The sequence below is a fragment of the Galleria mellonella genome, unplaced genomic scaffold (assembly GCF_026898425.1).
Source record: "Galleria mellonella isolate WM207_F2 unplaced genomic scaffold, CSIRO_AGI_GalMel_v1 utg36, whole genome shotgun sequence".
NCBI lineage: Eukaryota > Metazoa > Arthropoda > Insecta > Lepidoptera > Pyralidae > Galleria > Galleria mellonella.
Window position 1 is genome coordinate 7,876,805 of NW_026442086.1, and position 13,539 is coordinate 7,890,343.

The 13,539-nt window shown below is 36.4% G+C and overlaps 1 protein-coding gene across 2 annotated transcripts in view; it reads left to right on the forward strand.

Annotated features, from left to right (window-relative positions):
* LOC113520843 (uncharacterized) overlaps positions 1-12,753 on the forward strand; it is a 104,092-nt gene extending 91,339 nt beyond the window's left edge. For both annotated transcript variants that reach the window (XM_052897521.1, XM_052897522.1), the window contains exons 5-6: positions 8,894-9,022; positions 9,620-12,753. In XM_052897521.1, the coding sequence (XP_052753481.1) occupies positions 8,894-9,022; positions 9,620-10,633 (1,143 nt within the window). In that variant the 3' untranslated portion in view covers positions 10,634-12,753. The remainder of the gene's footprint in view (positions 1-8,893; positions 9,023-9,619) is intronic.
* Positions 12,754-13,539: the final 786 nt, after the last annotated feature.

The window sequence follows — 13,539 nt, forward strand, 5'->3', positions numbered from 1 at the left end:
TAAAAATGCCCGAGTATTTTTTTTTAATAGATGATAATTAAATGGTAACCCTGCGTTATCGGTATACCCTGGCGGGGCACCAGTGAGAAATGATAGGTGAGTGAGGATGAAAGCAGGTCAGTTAGCCCATCGTGAGAAATTCCATAAGACTTAACCACAATAGTTTCCAGGGGGAACCACGTGGATATACAGGTACATTGCTAGCAATGGGGTTGTTAGACCCCATTACTAACAATCCCTTTCCCCCCTCCGAAAATTATTATACATTAGCAATCTTGCCCGGCTTTACATAGATAGATAGGATTTTTGTAAGTAATACTTAACGTAGCCGTGTGGTCCCGGTATACAATACCCCTATACTCCCCGGCTACCCCTTCCTTTCCCATAGTGCCGTAAGAGCCGACTAAGGGTGGGCGAGAAATGGGCAGCAGTCCCTCTTAAAACATCTCTAAACCCTGACTGCGGTTGCCATTCCGCCTGCCAAGCGTGGCAACTACTGGCAAAAACCCCTGAAGGGGAGGCTTATGTTCACCAGTGGACAGTTACAGGCTGATATGATGGTGATGAATGCTGTATGATGTAGCTTTCTATGTATGAAAGAATTTTTAAAATCGTTTGAGTAGTTTTTAACTTACGTTATATACTATTACTTTATAAACAAGCTGACGGCCCACCTGATGGAAAGTGGTAACCGTCGCCTATAGACATGAGCAGTACTATGGGCATAAGAGAGTATACTGTTTCATCCATGATACCTTCCATGTGTTGCCATTCCTGAGGACTCGGGTGTTATTCCTCTGTGCCCTGTAAATTCACGCCATAACCAATCCTTCAAACCGAAACACAGCCATGCAAACATAACTGCTTCACGGTAGAAACACGAATGGAACAGAGGTACCGAAGCAAACGACTTTTGTCCAAAGGCTATAGGCTTTATAGGCTTATCTAATTTACATCTTAATTAGAGTAAACCTGTATGTAACAAACCGAGAGTGATACTCAAGTGTGCCTGTGACCAATTTCGTATGTGTTATATTGGCGGGCGTTTACGGGTACCAGGGATGAGGGATGATAGGTGAGGATCAATCGAATCATTTGTCCCATCGAGACGAATTCGCCAGGATTTAACCATGATAGATTCCAGGTGAATCGTATGGTAGTGACTGATAGGGTATTGCTAGCAATGGGGACACTAGCCTCCGTTACTAACAACTCACTTCACCCTACATTATTCTAGTTTCAATACCGGAAAACTACATGATTCTGCAGGCCTCTATTTCATTTATTATCAACACCATATATTAGGGGGGAAAGGGATTGTTAGCAACGGAGTTTGACAGCCCCATTGCTAGCAATATGCCCTATTAGGTCGACCTCCACGTGGTTCCCCCTGGAAACCATCGTGAACAAGTCTTGTTGTCGGCTAACCGACCTGCTTCATCCTCATCTATCATTCTTCACTGGTGCACCGCCGGTGTATACCGATAGCGCGGGTGGGGATACCATTCCATTATCACCCATTAAAAAAAACACCATATATTATATTCTTTATTGCACTTGTAAGTTACATATAAAATAATCTATTTATAAATGTTGTGAGCAAGGGTGGACTTATCTCTGACAGAGATCTCTTCCAGTCAACCTAATACAGTGAGAAAGCATGTCGTTAGCTGGCAGCTGAAGTGCTACAACTATTAATACATAAATATACAGTAAAATAAAATATTTAAATATATAATAAAATATTACATAAATACATACACTATAAATACCTACCTACTTATATAATAAATGTAAAAATAAATGAATATACTACTTACATTAGAAATTTCGCAGTTCTAAGGCGAAAGTTTAAAAACCAATATAGTTAACGTTAGCTTAACTAACTATGGTTCTCGCATAGGCCGCGTTTCAATCTACCCTCGTGAGGATGTTGGTAAAGTTTTAATTGAAGCGTTTGTTGGTGGCGAGTACTCTCGAGTTTCAACTCTCTACATAGTACCTATAAAACAAAGTCGCTTCCTGCCGTTTGTACGCTTATATCTTTAAAAACTACACAACGGATTTTAATGCGATTTTCATCAATAGATAGAGTAATTCAAAGGGAAGATTTATATGTATAGTTTAATAATGATTTGTGTTAATTTTTAAAACAAAAAGTTTTTTTAAAAAGTAGGGTCTCAACTTGTAACTACCTATTTACATTTGCCTTCAAAACAATATACCGTAAAGTACTAAGTACATAAATCGACTGAGTGTAAGCAACATATATGTATCTACTTTCCTTTATGAATACATAGTTGTATCCCGTAGCTCCGTCTGCATGAAACAGTACATAAGGTATCCTATATGCTGTGTCAGGATATAACCTATTCGTGTACTAAATTTTTATTTATAATCCTTCCAGTAGTTTTTGTCTGAAAGAGTTACAAATATCTGCTGGGGGAAGGGATTGTTTGTAATGAGCAGATTAGCCCCCATTGCTATAAATATACCCTATCAGGTCGACCTCCACGCGGTTCTCCTTGGAAACCATCGTGACTAATTTATCGTTGAATTCGTCGCGATGGGCTAAACTGACCTGCTTTCTCATTTTCACCAATCATCACTCACTGGTGCCCCGCTAGTGTATACCGATAGCGCAGGCGAGGTCATCATTCCATTGTCATCCATTAAAAAACAGATATTTGCTTACAAACTTTCGCAGTTATAAATTATTATAGGATCGAAAAATATTCAAAGTATACGTATATGGGCAAACGATACTATCGCATACATTTTAAATGTTAAAATGATTAAAAAAAACAACAAGAGTATTACCAGCCAATACATATAAAGTAAAGCTGTGTGCACACGGGCCTAAGTCATCAAAACCTCATAAGCGGCGCGGGGCGGCGTGGCGAGGGGGGGGGGGGGGGGCGGCCGCCCGTTGCCAAAAATCTAGTCAAACTGGCTCGCTATAGTGCAACGCACTGCACCGATGAATGCGTGTACGCACAGCGATGCTATGGAGACAGTTTGATTGTAAATATTTTATAACATTCTCTGTGGTCCCGGCATAGAATGGGAAAGGAAGGGGTACTTCTTTCCCATGGGTGTCATAAGAAAGATTAAGGGAGCTAAGAAGTCATATGAAAACTGCGATATATAACAATATAGTACAAATATTTATATTTATAATAAGAGAACTTAATGATTGAACCATGGGCAAAAGTATCCCTCTTAAAATATTACTAAAGCGTAACTGCGGTTGCCGACCTGCCTGCCAAGCGTGGCAACTATTGCAAACCTAAACTACTTCTACAAACCTATTTTAGTTATAACATTGTTTTGTCACTTTCTTTCAAATTGGGAATTTAGTACAAGAGTAAGAGACAAAATAGTTTGATAGCTAAATGTTTTTATCAATATGGGGGTATATGTACACAGAACATCATGATGATTGGCTTTTAAGGAGGGGGGATGGCAAACTACTCCCGGCAGACACAGTCGGCTGAAATTCAGGACCTTAAGCGGAGAAACTGTAAATATAAAAAAAAAAAATAATTACGGTCTTCATCAAAAGTATAAAGACAAAGACTTAAACAACATTTTCATTTTTTAATATTTTTTTTCTTAAGTAAAAAATAAATTAAAAATTTGTATCACGGTATCGTTTATTTATCCTGTTTAATTTGAAAATGTTAAACTTTTGTATTACAAGCCCCTCGTTTCCCATCTAAGAGGGCAGTAATGGAAATGAGAAATAAAATTTATTTTACATTTGCCACCGAGCGGCTTAGACTAAGGGAAAGTAATCCAAGGGAAAATATAAAATAAGTGTGACATGTTGTTGAGAGCGATTGTCAATATGAAAAGATATAAAAAAATACATTAATAAATGAACAAATATATTTTTCTCAAACATGCTTAGAAATGTGAGCATTATTTTGACAATCTTCTTTGAGATAAATCAAACTTGCCGTACTGGCCAAGATACATGCGGGCAGTGGCCGGCAAAAGTTGTATGAAAATCCATATCTGTCGTGTTTTGCGGCCAGATAAATTACTATGTAAACTCATATCTGTCCTATAATTTAAAAATGGAATGACCTATTACTTCGAAACATGGCTACAAAGGAGGTAACTAGTAAAAAGTTTTATTTAAATTTCGAACTGGCTTGCAAATAGAAAGCTGTTTATTGAAAAAAAAAAAACAAAGGAACATTATGGCGCGAGAAAAATTATTATTGTTCGTTATTCGTCATTGAACTTAAAAATTGTGTTTTTGATTTCCGCGCATTGTTTGAGAAAAGTACTATACAAGCCTTGGCCACAACTAGGCATTGATGGACTCACGTATGTGTGCCTCGGCTTCGCCTCAGCCCACATTTGTACATTCGTCCACCAATGCCTCAGTTGCTGGCCGCTGCAGTAATGTACTATTATTTAAACAATAAAAAAGCACCTTATAGCAACGTGGCAGTTATGTATGTGAAAAGGTATAGAATATTGAAGAAATGAACGAATATGTACTTCTTGTAATATATTTTATTCCACAAACTAGCGGTCCGTCCCGGCGGCGCACGGGTGGACATTTTTACATTTTAAAAAGTGGCCATTAGGCTGCACACGCGACGGAAGCTTAAAAATGGTGTAACTTCTCCTGTTTTCCCAACATTTCCCTTCACTGCTCTGCTCCTATTGATCGTAGCGTTATGAAAAGTATACTATAACCTGCCCAGGAGTATGAAGATTAATTGTACTAAGTTGCGTTAAAGTTTTTGTTTCTATAACGAATATACAGACAGACAGACAAAAATTTTACTGATTGCATTTTTGGCATCAGTATCGATAGTTATTTTGGAAATATATTTCATGTACAGAATTGACCTCTCTACATAATTGCCTTATAATATATATATATATATATATATATATATAGCCCAAAATTATATTACACCTCAATAAAGTGAAATACGGCCGACTCCACTGCCACCATTGTTCCCGTTAGATAGTCGTACAGCAAGTAGGTGCATCTAAAAAGTGCAACTCGATTGCAAGAGGCACGAGAAAAAAGACGCGCCGAAAACGCGCGGGCGACGACCGGCCGACGACCCCGGTGGTGTTAGACCTAACTGCCATCTAGCAGACGAACTGGTACTTGCGAGTTTGCGTGGGACGACACTTTTTTTCTATTCGTTTTGGGCATTGGCGTACTTAAGAACATTTTTCGGAGACCTGGCATTTTAAAAAGGGGCGTATGTAAGTACTCTTTACCAGAGGGAGACTGCACAAAACTCTGCTTTGGTACTTCTGCCTCATTCGTGTTTCTATCGTGAAGCAATTGGTTTTACATGGGTATTCTAATAAAATTAAGGGGAATAGAGGCGTAACACCTTAGTTCGTGGGGGAAGTAGGGATTGTTAGTAATGGGGATTAAAAGCCCCATTGCTAGCAATATACCCTGTCAGGTCGACCTCCTCGTGGTTCCCCCTGGAAACCATCGTGATTGATTTATTGTTAGATTTATCACGGTGAGCTGACCTGCTTCATTCTTACCTATCAACCCTCACTTGTGCCCCGCCGGTGTATACCGATAGCACAGGCGGGATTACTATTCCATTATCATCCATTAAAAAAAACCACCTTAGTTCTAAGGAATGGTAACGCATGGGGAATTTTATGGGCGAAACAGTATACTCTGTTATGTCCATGGTACTGCTCATGTCTGTAGGCGACGGTTACCACTTTCCATCAGGTGGGCTGTTAGCTTGTTTGCCATTCTAAGTTGTATAAAAAAAACACACATACCAGATTTTAAGTTCGATCCTTAGAAACATGATTGTGATAATCGCATCCAATTTGGCTTAGTAGTTTCTGCATGAAACAAACAGACAGAATAAAATTCTAAAAATTATAGTTTTGGCTTCTTAAAATAATTTATTAAGATTAAATGATCTTAAGAATCACTTATGTACAGACGTCGTCTCTAGTCACAATTTCATTATCACCATGCCAGCCGTTAACTGTCCACTGCTGGACATAGGCCTCCCCATAAAGGGGGGCTTTGCTAGTAGTTGCCACGCTTGACAGGCGCATTGGCAACTGCAATTACGCTTTTGGTGATGTTTTAAGAAGGACCCTGCTACCTATTTTTCCACCAAATTCCCTTAGTCGCCTCTTACGACAGCCACGGGATAGGAAGGGATATACCACACATTCTAAACCGAGGTTACATTTAATCTAATTAAAAATATTTCACATTAAATAATATTTCATTGATATTTCATATTAAAATGGCTTCCTTTTCGGCTCCGACTTAATCTACATATACTCTCTTTTCTTTATAATATCCTGCGTAATCCCATTGCACCAACATATCTTCGTGAGCGGTTTAACTTTCTGTATTCAGCGAAAAGCAATACTAGGACTCTTAATCGTTCTTTATTGCGAACTCCGATTCATTCTGGTCAAGCGTATTCTGACTCTTTTGTTGTGGCTGCAATTAGATTATGGAATACACTTCCTCATGAAACTAGAAATAGCCCAAGCATTGGGATTTTTAAAATCACGTCTGAAGAATTATTACCTCTCACAATGCCGATGTACGTACTTATTATATTTGTGTATTATATATAATATATATCTATCTATTTATATGTATTTATATATATTTTTATTTATTTATTTATACCTATCAGTCTTTTCAATTGTAACGACATTTTATTTATTTATTATAACTATAACATTTAAGTCGATCGGTACACATGTATGACTGTAACTACTAATGAACTGTCAGTTTTCTCATATTGGGTTTGTTGGAAGAAATCTCCATTGGAGATAAGCTCGCCTTTATACACTATTATGTTTGTTTTTATATTTTAATAACCTTTTGTGCACAATAAATAATAAAGAAAGAATATATAATAATATTAAATAATAACATGTATATAAGAATATAGTCGCCAGAGATGGATCCTTTATGTAGCGTTGATTGATTAATTAATTATAAATCCTTCACTCGGGTTGTTCACACCTGGTCACGGTCCATTAGCTGTCAGAGATGCGTATTTTTTTCTTTTTCATTCCCGCCAAAAACACTCCAATTAAATTGCGACCTTATTATAATAAAGTGTTAACGCTCAATTCTAAAAACCATAATAAATATTACCGATTCTGATCGGTTTGAATAGGTATAAATATAAACAAGGAATTTCTATGCCTATAGAGTTATGACCAGTTTCTCTTGAGCTCCTACGTCCCTTTAAGAACTGAGATAGTAGATGAGAAAAATGGATTTATATGGAAATTTGGGGATCACGAGCGAATGGTAGGTAAAGAATTTGCGTGTGTTCAAATTAGAAGAGTTAGCGTTTTCATTGTGTACTTTTTTTTGCAACTTAGAATGGCAAACAAGCTGACGGCTCACCTGATGGAAAGTGGTAACTGTCGCCTGTAGACATGAGCAGTACTGTTTCGCCCATCATACCTCCATGCGTTGCCATTCCTGAAACACGAATTGGACAGAGGTACCCAAGCAATCGACTTTTGTACAAAGTCTCCCTCACAAAACCGACTTCATATGTAGCAAAACTAATTTGATTAAAAAAGTACTTATATTACAAACTCGATTTTGATAAAATGTCTTTAGAATCAATCTGTAAACATGTCCTTTCATATATATAAAAGAATTTTCCAAATTGGTTTACAACGGACGGATTTGGGAGGAAAGCGATTGTTAGTAATGGGGCGTAACAGCCTCATTGCCAGCAATATACCCTATTAGATCCATTGTGGTTTAATTATTGTGGAATTCGTCACAATGGACCAACTAGCTTGACTTCATCCTCAGTTATCATCTCTCACTGGTGTCCCGCCTGTGTGTACCGATAGCGCGGGCGAGGTTAATTCCATTTTCAACCACAAAAAAACGGACGAAGTTATGAAGTAATAAACTTAAAAAAATACATCCGAATTGATAATCTGAAATGGTATTGTTTATCGAATTAGAAATATTCGTGTTTCTACCGTGAAGCAGTTGTGTTTGCATGGCTGTGTTTCGGTTGGAAGGGTGGGGATATGGCGTGAGTTTACTGGGTATAGAGGAATAACATCTGAGTCCTCAGGAATGGCAACGCATGGGGGTATCATGGGCGAAACAGTAAACTCTGTTATGTCCATGGTACTGCTCATATCTATAGGCGACGGTTACCACTTTCCATCAGGTGGGCCGACAGTTTGTTTGCCATTCTGAGTTGTATAAAAAGAAATAGTTTTAAATAAATGACTTTTAAAGGCATTTTTGCACAAGTACTCCGTAATTAAAACTTGAGAGGACATTGCGAAAGATAGTAGTGTTTTTTTACTTACAGCGTATGAAATTATTTTATTAGTATTACTAATAATAATTGTCTATACCTATCTTGTCGCTATCGCTCATGACTTGCGTCCGGGTCCCCTGTGTGGGCGAAGGTGAACGATTCGTCAATACGAGTCATTAGCGGACCCGAAAGTCAGCAAATAGTGATGTTCTTTGTGCTGTTTCGGGTCTGAGTCATTGCTGTGCACAGCCTTATATTTATTTGTGTCAATGACACTGAAGAATTGTTATTTTTTGCAGCGTTGCATTAGATCGAGTATGAATAACGTTTACAAATTTGTATGGGAAGTAAATATGGCAACTGAATCCCAGGAAATTATAGAACGTTTTTATTTTTTTATAGTTAGTATTTTTTTATACCACTGAGGTGGCAAACAGACATACGGCTCGCCTGATGGTAAGCGGTTACCGTAGCCTATGAACGCCTGCAATACCAGGGGTATTACGCGCGCGTTGCCGACCCTGAAGAAACCTCTTTACACTTCCACATATAATGAAACTCAATTATATTAACAATGTCTTCATCCACAGCTGAAGTCACCGACGGAGGAGAGCGCTGGCGATGCCATAGAGAACGGCGAGGCACCTCCAGCCAACGGCTCCATCTTCACCATGACCCTCAAAAACAACCATCTGATTGTGGAAACTGAAGAAAGAAATGTAAGCAAAATTAAATGTTACTTAGGTACTTACCAGTTTCTTGAAAATTATTGGACTACCTGATGGAAAGTGGTAACCGTCGTCGAAAAATATGAAACGTATTTATACATTGGGATGCTCACAGTGCTCCTCTTGCGTTGTCATTTATGACGACTAGGGCGTTATGTTTTCATACCCTGTAATTTAACAACCATTCTACCCGTCGAACCAAAATACTTCTCAGTTATTTAATAAATAATTAAAGAACGCGTTTTACAAAAAAAAAAATCAAGTTCAATTGTGGCAAAGTCAGTAATTTAAATTTAAGAACTTATACCTAATCGATTTTTATAATATTTCACTTACTAACATAAATAAACATTCTCTCAAAAAGTATATATAAAAACAAGAATTTTCCAAATCAGTTATTCATAAATGGGGTAATAATCATAAAAAATACAAGAGAATTGAAATTGGTTAAAAATCACATTTAGTTTGTTGGCTTTAATTTTCACGTCTATTTTTAACATTACAATAAAATGCTATTACAGATGCAAGTACGTACTCTTTGATACTCTGTAACAAAGTTTAAATCACATAAATTTATTTTAATTACAGGATATCACTAAAAATGGCCGCGAAACGAAAATGAAGTACTCCCCAGACAACGACGGGATATTTGTTGTCGAAGTACAACAGTCGACTGCTTACAGGCCCAATAATAATAAATCTCTCCAAAATTCACCACCTCACGATCCTCAAATATCAACAAACCAGGCTCTGATCCATCGTGTTCCTGAGGAGTTAGACAAAAAGATTGATGAAGAAAGAAGTAGCGGGAAATTTGAGAGAGAAAGGACACTAGCTTTATCTAGTACTGGATTATCGATATCAGATTTAAGTATGTCTTCTATCGGGTCTCACAACGTCAGCTACTCTTATGGAAGCCAGGTGGGGTATGAACAAGGACCATTTGGATATCCACTCTATGCTGGCTACGATATATCTAAAGACGAAGTGGAGGGTATAGTTTATGATAACTCACAGGAACCTTTAATATCAAAAACACCGACTGATCCTGATAAACCTGTTGTGACAGCTGCTATTTTCAAACAAGATTCAATTATTGGTAACGACGCTTTGCAAGGGCCCGGTTATTGTATCGAAGGTTCTAGTGACGGTCCCTTACTATCCGATGTTCAAGCTCGAGAGTACAGTCTCCAACACTTATATGACCAAAGAGAAAAAAAGATAGAAAACGGTGTAGCTGTACCGATATCTGATAAAAATGATTCTCCGAAAAAAGCTGTAAGTAGAGCTGATAGTTTGCCGGTTCGGTTAGAAGAAGATAAAGTTCCAGATAATGTCATTGTGATTGATCAAAATTCTGTAATGGAAACAATTAAAGAAGATGACGTACCTAAAGAAGCGTTTAAAGGGAAAAGAGCGTCATTGCCAATCATAAGGACTGATATGTACGAATCGGTCAAAGATGCTATATTGCCATCTGGATCACCGAAGTTTGAGAAGCTGATGAATGATGCTTCTCCGAGTGATAATATCTTTGAACCACCGCCGATGATCACTATAACAGAGGAGAACGAGTCTGGCAAGTCTGAGGTGGCTAGTTAATTTCCAGGAGGTCCACTTTTACTGCATGTATATAGATGTAAGCCAAAATGTGATTAGAAAGTTTGGGAGATATTCGAATTTTTGGTGAGATATTGATTCGGCACCAGCATTCTTGTTAAATTCAATTGTATTTTCCAAAGAATTTTGATGACACTATTTGCATATTATTTTTATATTTTGATTATTTATAGAACCTAAAAGATTTAGAATTAATTGTAAATGCCGAAATTTTTCAACTTTGTAGAATAACTCTTCTTTATAGATAACTAGAAAGCATGGCAGACTACCGTTATCCATAGTTTATGTGAAACCCTTATGAGGTTAATCTTCCATAGATACAGTAGATAGAGTTTTTGAATTCACTACACCTATATTCTCTGACATTCGAGACACTTTCATTGAAGCTAGATTAAGTGTACTTTGTGATAATTATGTGACTTATTGGCCACATTAGGTCCTGTTCTTATCGGATATAGTTCTCTTACGGATTTGTTTATTTCATTTCATAAAATTATATAATACAATTGTTAGATATTAATATATTACTCATCTGTTCGGAGCTGGTGCCGTCATAGAGCGTACACTATTAGTTGTAATTTTGTAAAATTTATCAGATTATTGTAGTTCCAGTGATAATCTAAGCTTCTGTGTCGGCCTGTGTTACGTTATATATGAAAATACTTTTGTGTTGGAGTTAATTGTTGCTGTTTCTATGTAGTTACCGTTGGACCGTCTGTGTGTTGCTCAGTAGCTGTCTAACTTTATCTAAATGTACGTATAGATTTAGCGTGACATTCATTCTGACATATGGTCGTTATATTTGAAACATTACCCGTATTTATAGTATTTTCTGTGCATTTTATATTACGTTTAAGTTCAGTATAAGTTACTATTGTAAAATATTTTTATAAATTAAGGGTGTAAATTACATTTTATAATTTCTGTAGAGTATTATGTTTTGTATGTATGTATGTATGTATATATAATTATTGGGTTACTAAGTATATGCGTACAAACTAACAGTACGATAATGTCGTTGTGCCACAAATTAGGTTTTAATATGTATAGAATTGTACGTATGTATATCTGATAACGAATGATTGTTGGCAGTTATATGTAGTGTGCATTGTTAATGATAGTTTTCATCATCAGTATACTTGTGATGATCTAATAATATCATCATTTAAAATTTCCAAGGGGAGTTACTACTTTATCATATATTACTTTATTATGCTATTAGCGATAAGGTCACGCATTTGTTTTCTCACTATGATTATTTCTTGTAATTTGTTTGTATCTATAATGAGTTTGCTATTGTAATCTTTTGGAGGAAACAATAAAGAATATCTATCTATCTACTTAGTTGATAATTCCAATACTCTACTGAGTATTGGAAATATCAAATGTGAGAAACTGCTATATGTCCTGTTTGCTACGGCCTTACTATATAAAATATTTAAACCTACAGTTTAACCGTTTATTAAACAAATTTAAACTACTATTTATCTAAACAGATTTTAACAAAACTGATCTGTCTAAGTGATCAAATATTGTTTAGTCAATGTCCAAAATTTATAGATTATTATAATCAACTTTATTACTTTTTGACCCGTTTTTGAGGCTCGATGCTCTCTCTGTCTGTATAATTTAAACAGTGTATATTGTGTCGTCCATGATACTCTTCATGCGTTGCTCTTCCTTAGTATTAAAGCCTCTGCATCATCCATGAAAACTCAACTGCTTCAAGGTTGAAACACGAACGGGACAGAGGTACCCAAGGAGACGACTTTTATACAAAGTCCCCTTTGGTAAAAATAAGTTTATTTATTCATTTATTTTACACTTTATTGCACTATTTATAAAATAGTAAATACATTTAAGTTCATACATACTATATTTAACTGCCATACTTAATGAATTATTCACACCAATTTTGCTTGTAGTGTAAGTTAGTTTTCGTGAAATATATTATAAACTTTATTTGTTAAACTTCTAATGAGGAGTTCCCATGTGTTTCATATTTTTTTTTATACAACTTAGAATGGCAAACAAGCTGGCGGCCTACTTGAAGGATAGTGGTAACCGTCGCCTATAGACATGAGCAGTACCATGGACATAACAGAGTATACTGTTTCGCCCATGATACCCCCATGCGTTGCCATTCCTGAGGACTCAGGTGTTATTCCTCTGTACCCAGTAAATTCACGCCATATCCCACCCTTCAAACCGAAACACAGCTATGCAAACACAACTGCTTCACGGTTGAAACACGAATGGGACAGAGGTACCCAAGCAATCGACTTTTGTACAAAGTCTCCCTCTGGTATATGTATATACGTTATATTTTTTTACTAATTTGTTTTGCCCTAATAAACTATTGGATTGTTTGATTTAATGTTAAATTGGGAACGTACATAAGTACTGGAGCTGTGTAATCTCTCTAATTGCACAGGCTTATGTTGAAATCTTTACCATAATATGTGTTCCATTAACACCCAAGAAGCATGGGTCAAATAATGATAAAAATGTTGAGCTCCCCATACAAACAAATTAGTATGGAACAATCAAAGTATTTTGTCGTTTTTGAATTTTAATCGAATTTCTGTTTTTTTTTTTTTTTTAATATAGCATGAGTGGAGTTTACGTTTCACGTATTGTTAAAGAGTTTAATTTCTTCCTATTTTATATATAAGTAATATATTATATTATATATAATTTAAAAAACTAAAATGTTATCTACTAAAACTGATCATTGGCCTCATTCTATTTTTGGGCACGACTACGTCCTCGTAATACATATATATATATATATTGGGTGAAAATGGAATGGTAACCTAGTGGTAAGGACGAAAGCAGGTCATTTGGTCAACCGAGATGAATTCAACAAGAATTAACCATGACAGTTT